General features: G+C 43.3%; 1 protein-coding gene across 1 annotated transcript in view; it reads left to right on the forward strand.

Moving 5' to 3' along the window:
- TGFBR3 (transforming growth factor beta receptor 3) overlaps positions 1 to 23,152 on the forward strand; it is a 195,517-nt gene extending 172,365 nt beyond the window's left edge. The window contains exons 13-17 of the mRNA XM_081087765.1: positions 68 to 367; positions 3,531 to 3,651; positions 11,497 to 11,538; positions 13,904 to 14,011; positions 20,857 to 23,152. Of these exons, the coding sequence (XP_080943891.1) occupies positions 68 to 367; positions 3,531 to 3,651; positions 11,497 to 11,538; positions 13,904 to 14,011; positions 20,857 to 20,975 (690 nt within the window). The 3' untranslated portion in view covers positions 20,976 to 23,152. The remainder of the gene's footprint in view (positions 1 to 67; positions 368 to 3,530; positions 3,652 to 11,496; positions 11,539 to 13,903; positions 14,012 to 20,856) is intronic.
- The last annotated feature ends 224 nt before the right edge of the window (positions 23,153 to 23,376 follow it).

The following is a 23,376-nucleotide window of genomic DNA, read 5'->3' on the forward strand; positions in this document are numbered from 1 at the left end:
CCCCTTGTGCCTGAAGTAAAAATGAGATGCTAACTTGCTTCTGTGTCGATCTCGCTGTTCTCCGTAGGTGTCTGTTACTAAGGCTGACCAGGAACTGGGATTTGCCATCCAAACGTGCTTTATCTCTCCAAATTCGAACCCCGATCGGATGTCTGATTACACCATCATTGAGAACATTTGTCCCAAAGATGATTCTGTGAAATTCTACAATCCCAAGAGAGTGCACTTTCCCGTCCCGCACGCCGAGATAGATAAGAAGCGGTTCAGCTTTGTTTTCAAGCCCGTCTTCAACACCTCACTGCTCTTTCTGCAGTGTGAGCTCACGTTGTGTACCAAGAAGGAAAAGGACCCCCAGAAGTTACCCAAGGTTAGTGGGCCTTCATCCACGTGTACTGTTACTTTGACAGTTTTAGGTGAGTCAGTGTGACTTACCAGAGGCGTTTAACCACAGGTTATCACAGGTGGCGGTTTTCGGTTTGGGAACTGCCCTATCAAAGTACAGTGGGGCCTTGACTTACGAGTATCCCAACTAACGAGTTTTTCGAGATATGAGCCATCTCTCGGCCGATTTTTTGCTTTGGGTCGTGACCTAAAATTCGGGTTACGAGCCAGCTTCAGATACCCCACTGCTAGTTGGCGCAGCGATCGTCACAGTGAACGCCACAACATCAGCCCAGCATCACGTGTCTCACTCGTTCACTTTTTGATTTGACATACGAGTAATTTGAGTTACGAGCTCCGTCACGGAACGAATTAAACTCGTAAGTCAAGGCCCCACTGTAATAAAGTCCGTGTGAGCCGGGAACTGTGAGTTTTCTGGAGTCTTAGACAATAAATCCTGGCAGTATGATTTTTTTTTCCATGCATGCTAAGTAATAGTATTTTATGGATGATAAATCAAGACTGTTTTCCATGGAGGGAGAGGTCTGGCTTTATCTTTGCTATTCAGTTAGTGTGCGGTGCCAAAAGTGCCGAGAGCCGAAAGGACAAGTTCAGTGTGAGGATTGATTTTTCCAGGCCCCGCTGAGACTTGTATTGCAATTGTTTTTTGACCTTCTCTGTGTGAGTTATAAGGCTGACTTGTCTCAGGAGGACTTCTAAGGGAAAGTAACAAATATTTAAATTTTTCTTGGTCCCATATCGGTTCATCATGTTTACTTCAAACCAGTACATTTTGTACAGAAATCAGAACCCTTTGAGCTTGCTGGAATGGCTACTGGGGGGGCGGAGGAGGGGAGAAGAAGGGGGTCAGCAAGGTAATTACCTCATAAAGTTGACCTTGCGCATGGAGGGTGTCTTCTGCCACGGTTTCGTTTGTGTGATCTGCCGTAATTATGGATAATTTCATGCGTGCATTTATTCTGTGGATATTTTGCACAGCGTAAACTTAATTCTCATCCTTTTGTAGTCACATATAAATCCATGTCTAGAAGTCTAATCATTGAGCTGTGACATTAATAATGCATTGTAGGTATGGAATTCTCTCACTGCATAGGTTGTAAGAGATAAGTGTAGAGGTGGGAGTGAAAATTATCAGTATCAGATAGATTATCATTGACCTGAATCCTTTGCACTATCATATTCCCAAGGGCATCCACTTAATATCAAATAATATTTTGTAGTGCATATGAAAATACCACCAATCTGATCATAATCATTAGGGAGTTCCTACATATAAGGGGATGTAGACCGTGTTCTTCAGGTTGCTCTGGGAAACATTGACGCCTTAGCCTTGTAGCGTTCACCTTCCAGTGGCCAGCAAGGCTGGGCCGTGGTGGGCAGTGGTAGAGAGCCACGGGGAACTGAATGCTTGGCTGTGAGACCCCACTGTTTCCTATAGGCAGTGGAGGACTTTTAGGAGTAAGGGATCTAGTAGGGGAGGCCTGGCAGTTACTGGGTGTTTATTGATGGCTTCGGCTGTTACCTTGCACTGAGCCTAGACTGTAGAGGCCCAGCTTCATAGTGTGTTCATCTGTGAAAATTAGTCCTAATATTTTCTTCCCAACATTCTAAGGAGAGCTGTAAGTCCCGGTGGATGACATGGGGTGTTACCCAAAACCTAAAGTCGCTATTTATACCTGAGGTAAGATACAGTGGAAAGAGCAGGGGGACTGACAAGGACTTTAAGCAAATCCCATGACTTCTCAGAACCAGCCTTTCCTCATCTATAAAATTGAAGTAATAGTACCTGGCTTCCCTTGGGTAGAGGAGCAAATGAGATAGTTCCCCATTTATAGCGCAGTGGCTTAGGATGGCTGTTACCACTGTCTCCCTGTTCACTGCTTATAGTTAATGTTATATGTCTAGTGACTGCTGAGGGTTTTCTGTGACGATAGACAGACCCAAAGAATCTTCCAGGAGGCAGTCTCAAAGATTGTTGAGTCCACCCCTGCCCTTCACTGAGGCCAGAGAGTACAGTGTCTTGCCCAGAGTCACGCAGTGAGTTAGTCCTAGAATCTTAGGCTATTCACGTGACTGAAGAACCAATAGGGAAGTAAGAAAGCTTTTCCTAAAATGCGAATCTTTTCAACAATGATGCCCCTTCACAGACAATCCACTGTTTCTCTTGACAAGAGGGCTATTGTAAAGGCTTATCTCTGTTTGGGGATGGAGGTCTGTTTATATTATGTGTTTGACTTGCATGTTTCTCAAAGCAGCAATGATGGTAAAGCCAAAAGTCTTTGTTCTTTTGTGATGGGAAGAGCTTGAAGTTAATTCACTTTCAGGAGTGCCTTGCTATAGACTTTTTAAATGGTTGATGTATTTCTTCTTACAGCAAAAGCAAATAGGTGTCGATGACATTAGAGTTTCACTTATTCATGAGCATAGACAAGGAACCAAAGTTATTTTAAAGAAAAAGTAATGGGATGTAATCATACTCTTTAAAAACAGTTCCACTGGGCTTGGGCACACTAGTTCTAAGTTTGGGGCCTTAAAATAGCTAGAAGCAGCTGATCTCCTGGCATCCACACCTGGGCACAACTCCCCTGAACTCTGGGAACAAGAAAAAACAGATAACTGGGAAGCTTTATTTTGCACAAGCCTTTACCAGGATTTAAATCAAACAGACTTGACAACATGATTATCTTTTTGGACAACAGATGTAAAATCTGTCACCTTCATAATGCAATACATGAAGTTTCCCACAATCACAGATCGTAAACATGAACCATTTATGTGAAGCCGGCTTGGTCTAGGGCCAACATTTGTTGGATAGTTTCTTTATTTTTCACACTAAATAATGCTAAAAACTCCAGTTGTTTCATGGGAAGATTGGGGGGGAGGGGGGAATGACAATATTTATAAGCTGTTCAGTAATATTTGCATCTTTCAGTGCAGCTGAGAATACATGGGGCCTGCCACTATATCTCCCAGCTTATTTGTAGTTCTTTGGAAAACACCCAGATCTCTTGTTTTTCTGTGGCCACCAGCTGTTAGCTGTCTGAGAAGGGGCACAGGACAGCTGTGCAGGCTGAGCTGGTGAAGCCCATAGAGTGACCCCTGACTCTCTTTGCTCTGCCTCCCTGCAGTGCGTGCCTCCCGATGAAGCCTGCACCTCACTGGACGCCTCAATGATCTGGGCCATGATGCAGAATAAGAAGACGTTCACCAAGCCTCTCGCTGTGGTCCATCAGGAAGTGGAATCTAAAGGTGTGTTTTGGGAGGCTCAATCAGAGGATGGGGGCCTCAGGGCTGCTCGTTGGGAGGTTCCAATACCGTAAGTCCAGTTTTATTCAAAAGATACATTAATGGCCAATTAGTAATTTTAGAAAAGGGTTCTTTGCCCGAGGAGGTTTTTATTCAGTTCATTGTCCTACTAACATGTAGCTCAGTGGTCAGGGATACATTTGCAAATGATTTCCTCTTTATTATTTGATCAGAGTCAAGGTTGTCCCGGTCACAATGTCGCTCTCTCTCTTGCATTTAAACATGCTTCCTTGACTGAGTCAGAAAGGGCTAGAGATCCTCCTGGCATGGAAAGATGGACTTTCCATGATCTCCTAGGAATGGTGGTGCTGGCTACAAGCTCTTGCGGTGTTTTGTCAAGATCGCAAATGCCTTTGGGGAGGGTGTTATGTATGTGAGCACCATCCATCTGAGCTGTCACAGCAGAAGGAAGGTTGAGAACTAGTTTTCAAATGTGTTTTTATAATTTAGTTTGATGCATCTTCTAAAAGAAAAGGAAGGACGTACTCCAAGAGGGGGTACCAGTACCTGGGAGGACAGCGGGGCAAAGCAGATCTGGCATAGGCCAGGCCAGGCCAGCCCAACCAGCGGAGGGCGGAGTCGGCCTCTGAGGGGCTATTCGGAGTGGCTGCGAGGCCCTGTGGACTGACCTGACAGAGCAGCATCGCTCCAGCCAAGGGCATGAAAAAGCGAGAACACACCAGGCAGCTGTCAACGACCAAACGTCATCTGGGCAGTTACAGTTATCAAAGAAACATTGTCTAAAGGTGCCAGACTAAGAGAAGGCTGGGAGGGTGAGAGTGGATTTCAAGCCTCTGGGGTAAATATCTCAGGGCTAGAGCCCCAGGCTGCCTTCTACCACCCGAGGGGCAGAGAGGAGCCTGTCACCGGCACCCAGGGCCTTGACAAAAGCCAGTGAGCAGCCTGACTCCCATTGCTGGGCATCAGCTGGGAGACCTGCTGGATGGTGTTGACACCAGATCTGGGCTTGGGCAGCTCTGGGATGGCATTTCTGATCCGAGCTTTGTTGGATTTGGCAAGAGTAGGCAGCAGGGGCGGCCCTGGAGCAAACAGGACCGAACGGAGCAGAGGCATGTGGATGCCGTCCAGTGGAGTGACCTCTGTGAAAACAGCAGTGCCATTCCTACTGTCATATCTGGTGACGACATCTGCCCCCTTCCCAGGAACAGGCTCCATTCAGAAAGGCAGGAGAGGGTGGCGGGAGGGCACTGGTGTAGAGCCAGGAGCCTGGGGGTAGCTCTTAGCTTTCTCCGATAACTGGCTATGGGACTTAGGAGATCTCCCCGCATGGCCTCGGATTTCATTTTCTTTATCTGGAAAAGGAGGGGTTTGGACCAGATGACTTCCAGAGGCCTTTCAGAGTGTGAGCTGTAACCCTCAGCTATCCTGTTTGAAGAAGCAAACTAATCTTTTCTTCATTTCCCGGCCATCCAAAAGTTGGTGTGGAATATAGCTGCTTAGTGGTTCCTCAGCAGTGTTTTCATTGTAGATATTGTTTGTTTTATCTTCTTCTTTTAGTTGGTTTTTAACCATTTGAAACAGTTAGAGCAGCCATAGTCTTTCAATAAATGGATTGCTCAGTTAGTTTCTTGTTTATGGGGTCCGGGGAAAAAGAAATTGTTTTGTAAAGTGTATCACAATCGGGCAGCAGCTGGCTCTGTTCTGCACTGGGCACGGGGTTTAACAATAGCAGCAGCCACTTCGTACTCCCGCTGTTACTCCTACCTACTTGGAGAGCAGTAATTCTGCTGGTAATTGAAGGCAGCAGCTTGCGTTTTCCTAGGCCAGACAATAATTAGGCATTAATATTGCAGCAATATAACTTCCAGTAATTCATTCATTCTTCTTTCAAGTCCGGTAGTATTTTTCTAAGTAATTCCTCTTGTAAATTAGGCAATTGCTTTTATTTAAACTTCGTGTAATTATTCTGAAGGGTCAGTGTTTTCTTTACATGAAGTTCAAGGGGGAAAGTTTTACCAAATATCAAAGCACTTTCAGGAGATTTGCTAATTGAGACTAGATTTTGGTGGAGAAGTGTGTAGTGACGAAAGTTCACTGCTTAGATTTGTTAAACAAATGGAGGAGGTTGGACTGTAGGCCACTTCCCAGGGGCTGTGTGCATAGACGCTTTCTCACTTTGCACCGAATGGGGTAGGTTTTCTGACGGTTTTCAGCTCTAGGAGGGACTCCTCTTACCTTTAATGTTTATTTTCCTTTGACTCTAAATGATTTCTCCTCAATGCAGGCTTTTGAGTCTGTGCTTTCCCCTGCCTCTCAGTGCATTGGGACAGTCAGTTGAAAAGGGAATGTGACATTTGCCTAATAGCACTTGTTTATTTGAATAATAGAATCATGAATTTCTTCTTCTTTCCAGACAGCGTTGTATGTTACTATAGTAAGACACAGATCCTATATTCCCTCTGGAAGTGGGCAGGGCTCTTATTGGGATTGACATTTGGGGTAAAAATTTTCCAACCAATGGGACATTTTACTGTCCTTTTACTGACACAGGTGCTCAAGGCCACGCAAGTTCTGGCCCTCCTGGCCATTGGGTCTGTCGTATTTCTCAATACTTGAGTTTGCTGGGGCAGCTGATAAAGGCTCTCAGTGCCAACTTCACAGCCAGGCAGAGGTCTTCTCAGGGGCTCCTGCCAATAGCATGGACACGTTTCAAGCAAGGTTTCTTCCTTCTGTGGGCAGGGAGAACAGGCCATCAAGACTAAATAAATAATTCTGGGTCCCTCCTCTGAGCCACTGTTTTTAGTGGAAACTTCCCGAGCTCCTGCAACACATCTTTGCCAGCTTTTATTTCTCAGTTGCTTGGGAGCCAGTGTTGGGTGAGCCATCTTTTGCTGTTGATACTTTCGGCAATAGATGATGGTGATAATGATTGTCTAACATTTAGTGAGCATTTACTTAATACAAGGTTCTGTGCTTCATAGGGGTTATAGTTAATCCTCTTAACCCCTTTGTGAGGCAGGTATAGAGGGAGGCTCAGTAACTTGGCCAGGGTCACACCACATATAAATGGTGGATCTGGGATTCGACTCCAGGCACTTCGATTCCAGAGCCTGTGCTCTTAAACCCTATGCCTTAATCTAGGTGGAAGTTGATTCCAATTTTTAATAAAAACTACAAGTAAATAGTTAACACTCTATGAACTGAAAAGAAGATGAAGATTTTTAGGAAAAAAATCTCTTCCCCCAGAGAGTTAAGATATTGGGAAACATGTAAACTATTTAAGAGAGTATTAAAGTTTAGGAGACATTCTGTGACTTTGAATTATAACTCACAAAAACGCTCAGAAAACATGAATAGTGTATGCATATTATGGTTTATGGCAAAACAATTAAAATAGTTGAGGTGATGCCATCCTGCCATATTTTCTGACATATTTTGAAGTATAGGCATGTGCGTGCTATTTGCTTTGGATGCTGTGACCACTTTTTATAGCATTTGAGAACACTTAGGCTTCCACAGTAAAACTGGTTTTACCACGTCAGTGATGTGTGTTGTTTTGTTTTTAACTGTGAAAGGGAAGAGTAATTTCTCTGAAATTTGGGGCTCTAAAATTTTGGACATACACATGAAAAATGGGCACCAAAAATCCCACAATGAATGTCATACCCAATTTGCCATGATTTATATATAATATGTAATTCTCAGCGAGTTAAAATGAACAAATTAAATGTTGAAAATACTGAATTTTTCCCATATTTCTACCACATAGCTTTTAGACAATAAAAGTGTGCTCAGGACAGCACCCAGCATATCATGGGCACTCAATAAATGTTAATTTCCTTTCCTTCCCCATAACCTCTCAGCCAAACGGAGTTTTTGGAGGGAGGTGAAGGGGGTGGAAGGGAAAGTTGTGAACGTCAGTTGGAAGTTAATCCAAGAGAGGCGTTACTTTTTGGAACACATTTGATTTTTCCAGAACAAAAATACTCTAAAGCACCAGCCAGGTTTTGTCCTCAGCCTGAGGTAGAAATGAGGAGAAGGTGAGAAGAAAGAAATATAGAAATACTTCATTGACACACCAAGACATTTAGTTTCTACCCCGTAAGAGAGAAGAGGTATCTTAGGCATTTTTTTTTTTAATTCAATGTGCTTCACATTTAAAAAATTTTTAATCTGGAAAATTTCAAACATATACAAAAATAGAATGAACTCCCATGAACCCTCCTCCATCTGGTTTCAACAATTACCAATTCGTGGCCAATCTTGTTTTATCACTTCCTGTCCCTGGGTTGTTTTGAAGGAAACCCAGACATTTCATTTCATCCATAAATATTCCGGTGTGCACCTCTGAAAGTTAAGACCCATCAAAAGATCCCAGTAGAGAGCTGCTAAGATCAAAATAAAAGTATACATGATATTTATGGTTACTTATTCCCCCTCCCCCCCCCCCAAAAAAAAGAAATGTCCATTGGGTACCTACTATATGCTTGGCATATAGTAAATAGATTACCCTGTCCTTACGGCCTTCAGGGCATAGTACAGTTTCACAGACTTAGCACTCTTGGTGTTTCGGTTGGATAACGTCCAAATGGCGTTTGATTGGGGAGCTGTCCTGTGCATCGGAGGGTGTTGAGCAGCATCCCTCTACCCACTAGTTGCCCATAGCACACTCCTCCACGATCAGCTCTGACGACCCAAGATGTCTCCAGACTTAATCAAATGTCCCCTGGAGGGCAGAACGCCAAAATCAGGCTCAGGGGAGGAGTATTGATCCTGGGGGAAGGATACAGATTAGTGACTGGGCAGTTGCAGCAAATGCCATAAATAGTGAAACAACCCAGAGAAGGGGCTCATTTACGGTGAAGTAAAGTGAGTACTAGTAAAAACTGAATCTTAAATGTGACTTCATAAAGGCCTCCTGAGTCTCCAGCTTCTTCATCTCCCCATCCTTCCCTCTTTGCCAGACACCAATAGATGTAGGTGCCAGTTAGATACCTGGTTTTCCTTTGGGCCTGCTCGTTCTAGCACATTGAGGAGAACTGAGTTGAAAGTTGGAGGCCAAAAAGCTGTGGCCAGTTACTCATGCATAACCCCAGAAATGTCCCGTTTATGAAAACCATGCCTGCCACTCCAAGGAGGAAACTTTTGGTTCTAGAGGTTGACCAAAATTTGCTCAGAGTATACGAAAAGGTTCAATTCAGAATGTTGATTATAGTTTGTTCTTTCTGTAAAGAAATCTGTATTGTTAAAATTCTTTTTTGCAGTAATAGCTAGGATTCCTTTCTTACAATCTGACCCTTAAACCCAAAGTAAATATTGTTGTGGCCACTCTTTTCCTTTCAGCGTGCCAACTCGATGGCAGGGTTCCGTAGAGACCAAACTCTCTTAGTTCTACTCCAAACTTACTAGGGATTTTGGAACAAAGAAGTTAGAGGGTAAAAACCCTCCAACTTCAGTGCTGCAGCTTGTGCTTGTCATTGTTTATGCACAGGAATCACGGAGGAGCTTTACCCCCGGGACGTAAGCAACAACTTTTTCTGCTTAGCTCTGTGAGAGGGCCCCCATTTGGGGTGGGGGAAGAGAATTAGATCATAACATAAGTCCATTAAGAAATTTAAAACAATGCCATCCATCACACAGGCCTTGCTAAATTCTTACATGGGAGGTCTCCTTGGGGGAGAATCATTATTTAAAACCTCTTAGGGATTCTAAGTGACAAAATTGAGCCATGGATAGTTAATTAGATGGAACTGTTCCCAGAAGTGTGTATATTTCTCACATGATGCACACTGTGGAGACCTTTAAATGCCCTTGGACTTAGTTCAGCAAATCAAACCACTACTTCTTGAAAGTTGGAGAATGTTGTGGTTAACTACCCCTGTTTCATAGGGTTCTGGGGAGTTTAAAATGAAAAAATATAAGTGAAAGCTTTTTGTCAAGTGTAACACACTATAGAGATGTACAAATATAAAGTGTCATCGCCATTATTTTATTGCTGCCAATGAGGCTGATAGAACCAAACTCCCAGGAAAGAGTGTCTTGTGGGCATGTTGTTGGTGGTGGGTGTTCTGCATACTGAATTAGATTTTCTTAAAATCACACAATTGTTTTAATTTTCTTAGGAATTTTATTTAAGTACAACTCATTCCAGTGCCACCATATGGCACAGCTCCAGGAGGCACCGTTCAGCGGTAGCATCCCTCCCCCTCGGCTGGAGCACTGTACCCTGTGCTGCGAGGATGTGGTCAGCCCAGCTGAGGTGGCTCCTCCTGAGATTTTACAATCCTGTCTGGCTTCTTTATTTTTGTAAACAGCAGCTCAAACGTTGATTGTTTTTGGTCAGTTTTTCATAAGTTCTCTGCACTTCACCGTGGAGTCCAACACACTGTGTATTCCTTCTTCATCGAAGGAAAACAGAGATGAAAAGAGAGGCACTCAACACTTGCCACTTTTAAATTCTAAAGAGACGGGGCAGCGTCTGTGCCAGGACTCAGTCCCCTTTTCCTATAAAGGACCAGGTAGTGAATCTTTTCAGTGTATGGCTCATACAGTCCCTGCCTCAACTACTCAGAGCTGCTGTTACCTCATGAAAGCAGCCACAGCCCAGATGTACATGAATGAGCATGGCTGTGATCAAATAAAACTTTACGTAGGGAATACATTTGCATTTTATATAATTTCTACATGTCATGAAATGTTATTCTTTTGTCCCTCAGCCCGGTCTGCACCCTCTCCAATCTGGGACCCCTCGGGGGATGTCTGACTGCTGGTTTAGGCCCTCCCTGGACGGCCTCATGGCCCCCAACTGCCCTCCCTGGCCGGTCTCCTGGTCTAATTAGCATATTACCCTTTTATTAGTATAGATAGATGAGGAGCCCAGCATACTAGTAGGTGAAGGACTCCATTAGGAAGGGAGGCTGGAGAGAGGTGGGAAAAGGAGGGAGGCAGAACTTCGTGTGCTGTGCTAAGAGTTTGAATATTTTCCCTATAAATGAAGGGGAGTCATTGAGCCATTTAATCAGGGCAATTGCATAACCACCTCTGGGCTCTGGAAAATTCATTCTGGGAGGCAAATATGGAGTAGGAAATATGGAGTAGGAGTGGGGCAGTGGTGGAGACAAGGAGAGCAGTTAGGGAAGCTCTGTAATAGTGCAGCCCAGCCTGTGTGGCTCAGTTGTTGAGCATTAACCTGGGAACCAAGAGGTCACTGGTTTGATTCCTGGTCATGGCACATGCCTGGTTGCAGGCTCGATCCCCAGTAACGGGCATGCCAGAGGCAGCCCATTGATGGTTCTTTCTCATCATTGATGTGTCTATTCTCTCCCTCTCCCTTCCTTTCTCTCTAAAAGTCAGTAAGAACACATTTTTAAAAAATAGTGCAAATGTGTGATGAAGAGGACCTCAACTACAATAGCATTAAGCTTTAAAGTAAAGATACTTTTCTAGAATTTGTGTACATTAAATTAGTAATAATACTATAATACACTGGAGAAATATGGTATTTAAAGGTATTGAATCCTTTCCTAACTAACTATAAAGATGTACACACACACACACAAATTGTCAGACTCAAATTCCTTACATTTAGGTATTTGCCTTCAAGTTTTTTTCAAACCAGAAAGCCTGTACCATTGATGGTTAGAGTTTACCACTTAAAATTCCTGAGTAATTCATGTTATAATTCTGGTATCTAAGAGGACAGTTGACAGAACTTTCACAAAGTATTAACAAATAGAAAAGTGTCAGAGAATGTGGAGATATTGATGACCTTTTGCTTAAAACTTGATTTCTCTGGGTGATGCATCGTGATTTATGTTTTTGTTTCAGGAACAAGTCCAAACATTAAGGAACCGAATCCAATTTCTCCACGTAAGTCTTTATGCAACTATTTCGAAATAAAGCCTCCTGGGCTTTTATAAGAATGAGTTGGTTATGGAGCATATGCCAAACTTTGAGTTTTGATAAGGAGACTTATGCTCTTACTTTCCCTCCCCTCTTTTTTCCTCATACTTATTTTCCCCTTCCCTCTGTCCTTACTTCATTCTCCTTTCTTTTTCCCTCTGTACCTTCACCTTTAAATGTGAACTTGTTGACCCATTGGTGTGTATAACCTTAATGCAAAGGTAGTAACTTTCTTAGCTTTAGAGAGAGAAGTTTGTTATCTACATACTTACATCAGTTGAGAACTGAAAGCATTAGTGTACAGCTATGGGAGTGGTTTGCTTTACCGTTTACCACTGTCAACAGCATTCACTTGTTAAGCTAAGGGAACTAGTTGTACCTTCAAGACAATCTGTAGTCCAAAGGGCCTTGGGGGAAGACGGCTTATAAGGGGAGAGAGAGAGAAAGAGAGAGAGAGAGAGAGAGAGAGAGAGAGAGAGAGAGAGAGAGAGAGAGAGAGAGAAAGAAACTACTACAAAACGATGCGTTGGAAATTATCTGGGCCAGTTTCATCACTTTATATGGAAGAAAACTCTGACCCAGAAACAATGAAGTAACTTGCCCATGGTTGTAATTAACATTGAGATTGTAATGAAAAGCCCAGAGGACGAGGACCTGGCTTTCTGCCTCTACACCCAGAGCTCTTCTAGATGATGTTGCTTCCTTCCTTAAAACTGTCCAGGTTAGTCTCTGTGGCTGACTCCCTCGCATACACGTGACAGTCAGCCTGGAGAATCCCTTTATGCAAAGCACTTTATAAACGTTCTATTAAATGAGTGCGTTACCTTCATGCCATCATGGAACAGTACCATTAACCCAGAAGGAGACACACATGGACACATGCTCTCATGCTTACCTGGTCAGATTTTCATAAATGACATCTCCATCTCCAGAATTTTAGAATGTTTTCACTGAAAACTTTAACCCTGCCCCACTTTGTGATCTGTAGGCGTAAAAAGGCAAGTCATCTTTTAACATCCGTTCTGTGAATTAGATTAAATTAAATGAGGCAGATGACTAGGTTCATCTTAACCTCCAGAGCGTTCTGCCCTTTTCTTCCTCCTTAGGGGATCCCCAGCCCTTTCACAAACGCTTTTTGTTCACCTGCTGCAGGCAGGAGGGCTAGCCCCAATTTCTCAGAAGTTAAATGAACATCAGTGGGTATTGGCTAGACAACTGGGGCCTGGAACTTGGGAGTTTGCATCTTCCAGAATCTTCTCCACCATGACATATTTTTCCTGCACCTTTTCTGGGCCTGCTCAAGGGTCACGTTTTTCTATAACTGGATCTTTTACACTGAAGTGAGTTGGAAGGCAAAGAGATTTAATTTACATAGAGTTCACCTGGAGTCACTTCTGACTGGAGAGGAACCTAGACACAGTACTGAACTAACGGGGAGAGCCTGTCGCTTAAATTGATATTATAAAAACAGAGACCTTAGAAATCTTTATTCTGCCAAAAACCCCCCTCCCTTGGAAACTGATTTTAACTTTTCTTAAGTGATTCAAAGCAGGTAGTTCTCTAAAATTAAAGGAAATGTTCTATTTCTGTGGCCTGGAATTGATTTCAAATATAAAAATCTTTGCCAAACAGAGAAACAATTGGTTCTATTTATATGTTTTGCTGACCATAAAACTGACATCATTCCCCACTGAGAAGTATTTCCGTTCCCCTCATAGAAAGATCACGGTTGGAAAAGTGTTAAAAAGTAGGTTATTTTAAATGACACAATGTGTAGTTGTTAAGATTGAGGATTTAATATGAGGATATCAGTGAAATGTTATAATCCACAGGAACAGTTTATCCTCATTTTGTCTTCTCCTTTTCACTCCTTCCTTCCTGTTATCTTTCCTACTTTCAAATGTGCATAAAATATGTTTGTAAAGTATTTGAAGTGTGTTTTCTGTGTAGTGTCTCATTGCTGGAAGTGTTCAGTGAGTAAAAAGCAGTTAATCAGATTTTTATAATGGATGTTCACCTTATTTTCCAAAGCATCTTAACCTCTGAATTTTCAAGCTTCTTTACCATTCAAATAGACTATGAACCAGAGACTTAAGGTTTTAGAGTTTACAAAGTTTGTTGCTCAAAACAATTGCAAACTGAGGAATCTTGGAAGTCTGATAATTTAATTTTTCTTTAAAGAAAAAAATTGCAAGTTATAAATACAGTATGTTTTGTTGGAATCCTCTCAGATTGCATTAGTCGGGGCTTAGCCTTTCGGATGGTGCTTGTGAAACAAATATAAAATTGCAACGTCTGATGCAGATTAACATAAAGTATTTCTCTTCCTCAGCAATTTTCCATGGTCTGGACACCATAACCGTGATGGGCATTGCGTTTGCAGCATTTGTGATTGGAGCACTCCTAACGGGGGCCCTGTGGTACATCTACTCCCACACAGGTTAGTGTGACTGCTGAATAGTAGTTGGTGCACATCCCGTGTGCCTGCCACACTGCGGACTCCCAGTGTTTCATTGCATGGATGAATGGGTGAGATAATGAGTGAAAGAGAGAGAAAGTTCAATCCCCCTATTCTCACATTTACACATTTGGCATAAATTGGGTTTTGCAAAAATATAATTTGCTTTAAACAGTTTTAGGAAAAGGGTTGTTTAAACTACTTACGTTAATTGCAGTTGAGATGTTGGTGAAGTTTAGCTTCTAATAAAGCTACTTTGTGGCTTGTGTTTAATTAAAGGAAGGTAATATAGACAAACTGGAAATATAAACTATTCCCCTGATGCTAAAGACTTCAGAATAGAAATAGAAATGGGCAGGAAGTGAAAAGGGAAGCCAAGATTTTATTACCACATCTGCCTAGGTACTGAGCCCACCAGAGTCCCTAATTAATGGTTTCAACCAACATTTCTTGACCTATCCTCTTTGATAAACATAAAATTCGCATTTCTTTCTAGAAAGTTATTTAATTTTTTAAAATATATATTCATGAATTGTAAACAAATACAAATGGTGAAAAAAAGCTCTTTGTTTTCAAGTTATGCTCCTCTATCCCCCAAAATTCTTTTTCTTCAATATGTTTTTTTTGATTGTAGAGAGAAGGAAGGGGGAGGGAGAAACAATGTGAGAGAGAAATACCCTCAATAATAAAGATAAATACATTTTAAAAAACAATGAGAAGACAACCCACAGAATGAGAGAAATATTTGCAAATCATATATCTGATAAAGGGTTAATATCAAGAATATATAAGCAATTCCCACAATTCTACAAGAAGATAAACAACCTACTTAAAAAATGGACAAAGGACTTGAATAAACATTTCTCCAAAGAAAATGTATAAATGGCCAATAAGCACATTAAAAGATGTTCAGCATCACTAATCATTAAGGAAATGCAAATCAAAACCATGAGATACCTACTTCGTATGCATTAAGATGGCTGTTATAAAAAAGAAACAGAAAATAGCATGTTGACAGGAATGTGGAGAAATGGAAACCCTTTGTGCATGGCAGATGGGAAGGTAGAATGGTGCAGCCACCACAGAAAACAGTTTGACAGTTACTCAAAAGTTAAATGTAGTAATACCATATGATCCAGCAATTCCACTTCTAAGTATATGCCCAAAAGAACTAAGAACAGGGACTCAAACAGGTTCTTGCACACCCGTGTTCATAGCAGCAGCATTCACAATAATCACAAGATGTAAATAGCCCAACCCAAATGTCCATCAGCAGGTGAATGTATCAACAAAATGCAGTAAATATATGCAATAAAATATTACTCAGCCTTTAAAAGGAATGAAATGCTAAACATGCTATAACAAAGATAACCTTGAGAACATACACTAAGTGAAATAAACCAGACACAAAAGGGCAGATATTGGATGATGTTATTTATGAAATACCTGGAGTAGTCAAATGTGTGAAGACAGAAAATAGAATCGAGGTTACCAGGGGCGGAGGGGAGAGGTGATGAGTATTGTTTAAAGGGTACAGCGTTTCTGTTTGAGATGATGAAAATGTTCTATAGTTAAATAATGGTGATGGTTGCTCAACATTGGGAATGTTGTTAATGTCACTGTATTATATGCATAAAAATGGTTTAAGTGGTCAAAAAATACCTTAAGTAATATTAAAAATCTGTAAATTGCCATTTTGGTGAGTTTTTCCCCAGGCTTATGAGTTGGTTGTGACTTTGTACCAATTAATGCCTCAATCTTTTGATATCCTAATTGTAATTATTTCACGAGCTCACTCCTTCAGTTTAGAGACGTTTTCCGTCACTTGTTATTGATTTCAAAAGGGTTCCTCCCCGTTTTCCCAGCTAAAAGACCTCCCTTTTGCAGGGGGAACTCTGTAGGAGGGATAGGTTAGCTGTTATCATTTATCTTTACTTTAAACGTGCCTTTATGTCCCCTGAACAGGGCGCACTCAGAGTTTGATGAGAATAAGAGGAGAAAGAGAAGGAAAAGGTGGGGGCGGGCTGGAGAATGAGGAAGGCTGCCCTCCATGTGTGTCTGTACAACCTGTAGGTGTGGGCTGTCATCGGAAATTGGACTTGAAGTTCTACTTTGTTCAACTGCTGGGCTTATCCCCTGACCCAGGTGCAGGGATTATATTTCCCTTCAGTAAACATGGACACGAGCCCTACTCCACAGGGTTAGTGGAGGTGAGAGTGCTTCAAGAAGAAACGCATGTGAAAAGCTTTCTGAAACCCAAAGTCCTACAAAAAATATAAGCTATCTAAGGTTGCTTGTATGTGTCCGGCAGGAAAAAAATGTAAGGGTGGGAGGAACCCCATGCTTCACAGAGCATAATAAAATGCCAGAGTCTTGAATTAGGTGTGCCTGTTCCATCCCCAGGGGCTTCTATCCAGCAGTCCTCGGAGGAACAGAGCGTGCGTTCTTAAAGCACATGCCCAGCTCTGCCTGAGTCAGGTTAACGGCTTTTCATTAGGAACAGCTCTGGAGGCTTCGAATGTTCTTAGAGGGCTGAAGTTTCTCCCAGCTCTCCCCCCTCTGGTCCAGGTGAAGGGAGAAACAGCCAGAGTTAGGCTACCATGCGACTAAGTAAGAGGCAAGAGACTAAGTCCAGGGATCAGAAAAATGCAGCTGGGACAGAAGGGAAGACCCTGGTGTGACTGCAAAGAGGGCAGGATGTGCTCTTCACCCAAGTGCTCGGGTAAGTTAAAGGGAGACACCCACCCAAAACCCAGGTGCAGGTGCAGACAGGTGGGCCGTCCTGCAGGAATACAGACCGAAAGTGGTAGGCAGGGCATGTGGGGAAATTTTAATTCCTGCCTTGGAACAATTCTCCCTTCCCCACAACTTACAGCAACATCGAACCCACCCCCCTGCAGTCTTGGCTGCAAAAGTACGGTCTCTCAGAGCTTGGAGGGTGAGGTGAGCCAATGTGTGAAAGCGACCCGCTTCTCTAAACCCAAGGCAGGCTGGTTCGCCCTTCTTACAGGAGTGAGTTTGTGAAAAAAATTACAGTTAAGATATCAAGAGATTAAGATATTACTTGGCACAAAATTGCAACCAACACAAAGACCTTGAGGAAAATGTCTGTCTTCTTTCCCAGCATCGAGTAATATTAAATCTAAATCGCCCCCAGGCACACGGTTTTCAATCCAATGCTTACAGATCTCCCAAGGAAGACATTCTATACATTCCCCCTAGAACTCACCGGTCCTCATTATCAGCAAGTTCTTTACTCTGTGACCTAAATCCCTGTCCCTGACTTTTAAACTCATTTCCTTGTGTTCTGCCCTCAGGGAGATAAAGAACAGCTGTCTGTTCCTCTTTGTAATTATCCTCTATGGACAATATTTGCAAACAGTCTCCTTCGGGCTAAATAATCGAGATTCCCCTCACCTTTCTCTAAAATTCTTCCGTCTGTGGTGTCCCCATAGCTCCTCTCCATGTCATTCCGATCTTCCTTAAATCAGGTTTCCTCCCCAGGACCCACCGTGCTCAAAGACTTAGAGATAAGGACCCGGTTGTAAAGTTAGACCGCCAAAAAGAGGTGGCAGGAAATTGGATCCGGACAATCCCGTGCCAAGCTAAAGAAGTAAAACAGATTATTCCTTAAAATATATATATTCTGAAAGCTTCTCTGGCAATATGTAGGCTCAGCCACTGAGCTGGGTGTAATTAAACTGTGTCCTAGCACACCCTCCTTCTGTGAACCCCATGCACCAAATGCCTCTTTCCTCTACTCCCTCTCCCTCTTCCCCAAGTCTGTCTTCCTCGATGTGGTTTGAGATTTTAGGAGCAAAACAGGAAGACCGAAGACATTCCTGATGGCCCCGTTTGGTATTTATGAGCAAGAAGCTTTCCTTAAACTCCTTCCATTGATTCAGTTGGCCTCCTGCTTACCCCCCAGGGCCCTCCCTGCCCATCTTCTCCAGAACTAGGCTGATTGTATTTGTCACGCAAGGGATATTTCAGAGAAAGTCAGTGCTCCAAGAAGTCAGAGGTCACTGTGATAGAGAGCAGAGAATCCATCTCAGAAAACTCAGGGATTTTTTTCATTTGTTAAGCAGAAACATCTGCACATTAACCCCCTCTTCTCATGGTGACTTTTTCTGTAGTACCACTACCATCTGACAGTGAAAAAACTTTTTCATAATTGCTCAAAACGTACAAAAGTTTTTGGCAACTTGGTTATATTGAGAAATGCCGTGTCTTACATGTAAAAATAGCCGCAGAGGTAGGAGGGATAGTCTAAAGATGGTACTTCAACATTTCCAAGCAGATTCGCAGAGACTCTCCTTGGCACATCGTTGGCTCAAGTCCACGGATTGCTAGGTTAAGTTGACTTAGCCACCTTAATACAATGTATCCTGCCATCTTGAGCATAAGGGGTTTCTTTGTTTTGTGTTGCGTGGGTTTCATTTGGGACAGTGTTTTGCATCAACAGCACTCGAGTGTCCAAAACTCGGGGAGTTGAAAGACCTTTGTAATGGGCCCTGATTAAAATCAATTGACATGGCAACAAATTATATTTGGCAAATAGACATCAGAAAGCAAATATTCAGACTTCCTGGGCAGGGAGTAGTGCTGGCACTTTTCCTGAGTGTGAATAATCGGGCACATGTCAAAGTCAGGATGGGGCGGACTTGCTGGCTGTCCATGGAGGAGCCCGGGCCTCCTTGCTTGTGCTGCTCTCAGGCCGCACACATGAAGCCCAGGTGAGCCATAAAGAGCGGCTGGGGTGTTGGCTTACCTCCTGCTTTCCTGACACAGCCTTTGTTCAAAGGGGGAAAATACATACTTACAATGTGCTTCACACACAGCCACATCGGTCCTTCTAATTAATAACATGAGGAGGCAGCTGGGTGTGGATGCACATGTGGATTGTGAGGGGCTGAATTTTTAAAGTATATCGCGAGTTGTTTGGGTCTCTGGAGGTTTTTGTTATTTTAGGTTTGTGTGTGTGTGTGGGGGGGGGTGGACATCAGAATAACTAAGAGATTTGATTTCTTTTTAGAAATAAAGCTCCCACTGTGGGGAAAGGCAATTTGTGGCAGAAAGTCACTGTCATGGAAGCAGACTTCCCCGCCTTTAATCACATACACACAGGACGGGTAGAGGGCAGTGCTGGGGAGGGTCCGAAATACACATTGCCCAAAAAAAAAGAGAGAGGAAAAATAGTGTTTTTCTGCTTCTGCAGAATATTGACCTCCTAGTTCCTCTCCATCCCGCCAATCCCAGAAGAAAAGATAATCAGAGGAAATATAGCAAGGGCCAAGTATGCGACAAGCATGTAAATGCCCTGAGGTTGATGTGAAAATGTGTGTTGTCGCTGCGGTTCCTAAAATGGGGGTGGGGGTGGGGAAGCTGTAACCAGACCCAGGGGCATGAGCCAGGTCTACCTTTTGCAAAACTGTTTTGTGTGTGTGTGTTTTGGGCAGAGGCTTTGGAGGGGCCCCTGGAAGGGAACGGACTCAGCTCCTGAGCCCGGAGGGCAGAGCCTTTGCGCGTGTGTTTTCAGCTGATAGCTGTGTGTTTTCAGCGGGACAGGAAGGAGGACAGGAAAGAGGAGGCTCGTTCATAAACAGACCTTGGAGGGGGGTCGGGGGAGACTGCCGACCACTCCTTCATGAAGCGTGCGCTCTGACTTTTCCAAGAAAAGGCAGTGTTTGTCATCGGAGAGCCTTGATCACTTTTCCCTACCTCGAGCCATTTCTGAGGGCTGCCCTGAGGCCCGTCGCACGGAGGAAAACACTTAACTCTCAGGCTTCTGCGGCGCTAAATGCAAACCATGTGTGTGACCCGGGCTTCCTCCCGCTCCAGAGCACTGCACACTTGGCACGCGGATGGGCTTAGCGCGAAGGCAGTGGGCACGTAAGGAAAAGTGGGATGCTTACTGTGTTAGGAGATACTCGCCCTGCGCCCCACATGAGCCTAGGAGGGAGGGGGTGTTCCCTGGCAACCACAGTCCCCATGTGTGGACAGCAGAACCCCTTCCCCAAAAGGTTTTTCTGAGAGTAGGCGCCGCCTCCTCCGATTTTAGGGTGTGTACTTGGGGTGCATGGCTCTCTCTGCTGTGACGAGGGCGAAAGCGAGGCTTCACCCACCCACGTTTTGAAAGCATCGACAAAAAGGTCTCCACACTGCCAACGGTCTGGTATTACAGTTTAAGGGTCTCCCCTCCCAAGCCCTACAATGAGAGGAGACGGACAGTGTTTCTTGAATGCAAGCGCTGGTCAGTTGGGCCACGTGCTACAGGTGGTGGTGGTTTCTTCCAGGCTTGTAGGCACTGGAATCCTGGGCACTCGTCCTCAACTACCAGGGGTGTTAACCACTGTAACTGCCTTTCAGTCACCCAGCAAACAGCTCTAGCTTTCCCACGAAGGAGACTTTAAAAACGACGAAACACTGCGCGGCCGGTGTTGCTCAGCGGTTGAGTGTTGACCCAGGAACCAGGAGGTCGCCGGTTCAGTGCCCAGTCAGGGCACATGTCCGGGTTGCGGGCTCGATCCCCAGTGGGAGTACGTGCAGGAGGCAGCCCATCGATGATGTTTCTCTCTCACTGATGTTTCTCTCTACCCCTCTCCCTTCCTCTCTCTCTAAAAATCAATAAGAACGTGTTTTAAAAAATAAAAACAACAAAAGGTCAGCAAACAGGACAACCTTATGGTGGAAGGCCTTCTGGTCTAGTTGCTTCTGCCCGTGATGGAGATGAACACCAGATAAAATGGCAGAAAGAGGAACGGTCTTTGGGGGAATGAACGCCCGTAACATGTGTCTTTCCTCGCCCTTTTCTTTACCAACTTCAGGGGAGACCGCGGGAAGGCAGCAGGTCCCCACCTCCCCGCCGGCCTCGGAGAACAGCAGCGCGGCGCACAGCATCGGCAGCACGCAGAGCACGCCCTGCTCCAGCAGCAGCACCGCCTAGCCCAGCCGCCGCTGCCACGGGCTCGGCCGGACGGCGCGGGTGGCCGGGCTCCAGAAAGGCTTGATCGTGGTTCCTTTGTAGAGAGAGAGCGGATTTCGCTATAAACATCACCTGTTGTATTCACCCCCAGCCCAGGGCGACTCTCCATGTGCCCCCTGGACTTCCGTGTGAGAAGGCTAAGGTGGCGGCCTTCCCCACCAGCGCCTCACAGGTTAGGGGCGCTTACAATGTGAAACACATGCCAGTTTTTAAAATGCTGCTTTGTCCCGGTAAGAACATCTATCATTTGGGGCCCTGAGCTCTACCCAGGACTCAGGGAGTTGGTAAAAGGATGACAGCCAGATAGAACCAGGGAGATGTGGCCAAAGATTCCTTTATAGCTGAACCAAGATGTAAAGCAAACGAGATGCTTCAAGACTTTCTATTCCTCCGCCCGCAGTTCGCGCCTTCTGGGTGCACACTTCTCACCTTGCTGCCACCCCGGGGAGGCCCTGTCTTGCTTAATAGACGCTGCCCTCCGGCCCCGCATCCTGACACACAGCAAGGCAACATTCCTTTCTTGTGCCCTGGGCCCAAACCAGCGCTGAGCACATCCTCAGCTTCCTCCCTCTTCCCGCACCAGCACACCCACTGCAAGCGTCTTAATGCAGATTTCCCATTTCTTTATAGGCCTAGAGAAATTGAAAATGGCCCAAATCTGGGACTGCAGATGTGTTCCCCTTTATGACACTGTGTTCTGATAAATTAATTATAAAATCAGGGCAAAATTTAGTTATAAAATTAAGGAGGAATTTGCTTGGTGATATTTATGCCAGTAAAAGCATATGTCATCTGGCACATTCGTTTTGTAGTTGTGAAGAAGAAAAAATTCCCCTTTTAAGAATTCCTATACCTTTAGCGTTCAATGTAATCTTCAATATATTTGGGAGAATTAGTGTTCCCACTCAAAACGTGTCAACCTTTTGAATAGACCCTTTTGTAAAAACCAAGCTCTTGTAAGATGCAAAAGCAGGGCAGAGCCTGCTATGCGAACAGTGTCACCAGTTCTGCCAAGAAAGTGCTGGGATAGGGGACGGGCACACTCCTTTGGGTTGCTGTAGTTCTCTTGCCTTAAATATATCCCAAACGCGAAAAGAATTTAACGTGGAATAATGGAAGAAAATAGAATAATATCATGCCACTTTGCAATTAAAGTAAGCTCAACTGATACCTCTATGTTAAAAAAGAAGCCAGAGGAAAAATTTCCATGCCAAATCATTTACTACTGAGGATAGTTTCATTGCAAATAAATATTATTCTTTTTCCAGATCGCCTCTCCCCTCCCCAAACAACTCAACATTCTACAAATAGAACAGGCTAGAATTCTACCCCAAAATATTCATAAGCAAATCTTACTGCCCTTAAGTAAGGAAGTTGTGCTTGGTTCTCCGTGAATGAAACATTCAGTAGGAAATGTTGATGATACCCAAGACCTAAGGGCAATGTCTGCAAGGCAAACAAGGTTACTCAATTCTAGAGTAATCTTCTGACTTATTTAAGAGGCATAGACATTCAATCAGGATAATTTTAACCAAAAAGGATGACTTGAAGGCCAAGATTTCTGGGTTGTCTATAATTTTGCATATTTCCACATACAAATGAAGATATGAGATTAGATAATTTTTTTCCCCTCCACTTAACATTTCTTAACATAAAGGTATCAGAGTGCAGGACTAGATTATGCTACCTGTGTTTGAAAATAATGCGCTTTGCCTAACCTTCAGCAGAATGTATTGTTTTAGCATATTCTATGTATAAAAAGGTTTAAAGATGTCTTCAAAGAAGACTAGAGTCTTTAAGTCACTTATAGCTATATTTTACTACAAAAAATTGTGTATAAAGATATATTTAAGTGTTTTAGATTTTTAAAAAAGTTACTCCATATGAAATGTTTAACTTCAGTTACTGTGAATTCTTCTGATCAGTTCTTTGCTTTTAAAAAAACCCTTTCCAATCTGTTAAAAAAGAAAATTAGTTATTAAAGAAGTATTAAAAGATCCAGTTTTTAGATGGACAGGGTTAAAACTTTTTGTAATATATTTAAATGTATATTTTTGAGAGAGATGCTACATTGCCAATGATTTTATAAGTAATTTAAAATTAATTTACAAATTTATAGATGCAAACCAAAAGATTTTAAAAGAAAGAGAAGAAAAGAGTCAACTTTTGCTTGTTTGGGTCTGATTGTCAGAAGTATTATTCAGATCAAGAAATCTGTGTTGATAAAACTTGATCCCATGTTAATTGGAGAGTGAATGTCATTAAGTAGTTCTGAAATGTTCCTTTAAAAATGAGCATTTAAAAAAAAAATAGTGTTTTCTCCCTAGCCTCTTGTTACAGCATTTCCAGTTGCTTCAGACTT

This window comes from Myotis nattereri (assembly GCF_964212035.1).
Source record: "Myotis nattereri genome assembly, chromosome: 3".
Lineage (NCBI taxonomy): Eukaryota > Metazoa > Chordata > Mammalia > Chiroptera > Vespertilionidae > Myotis > Myotis nattereri.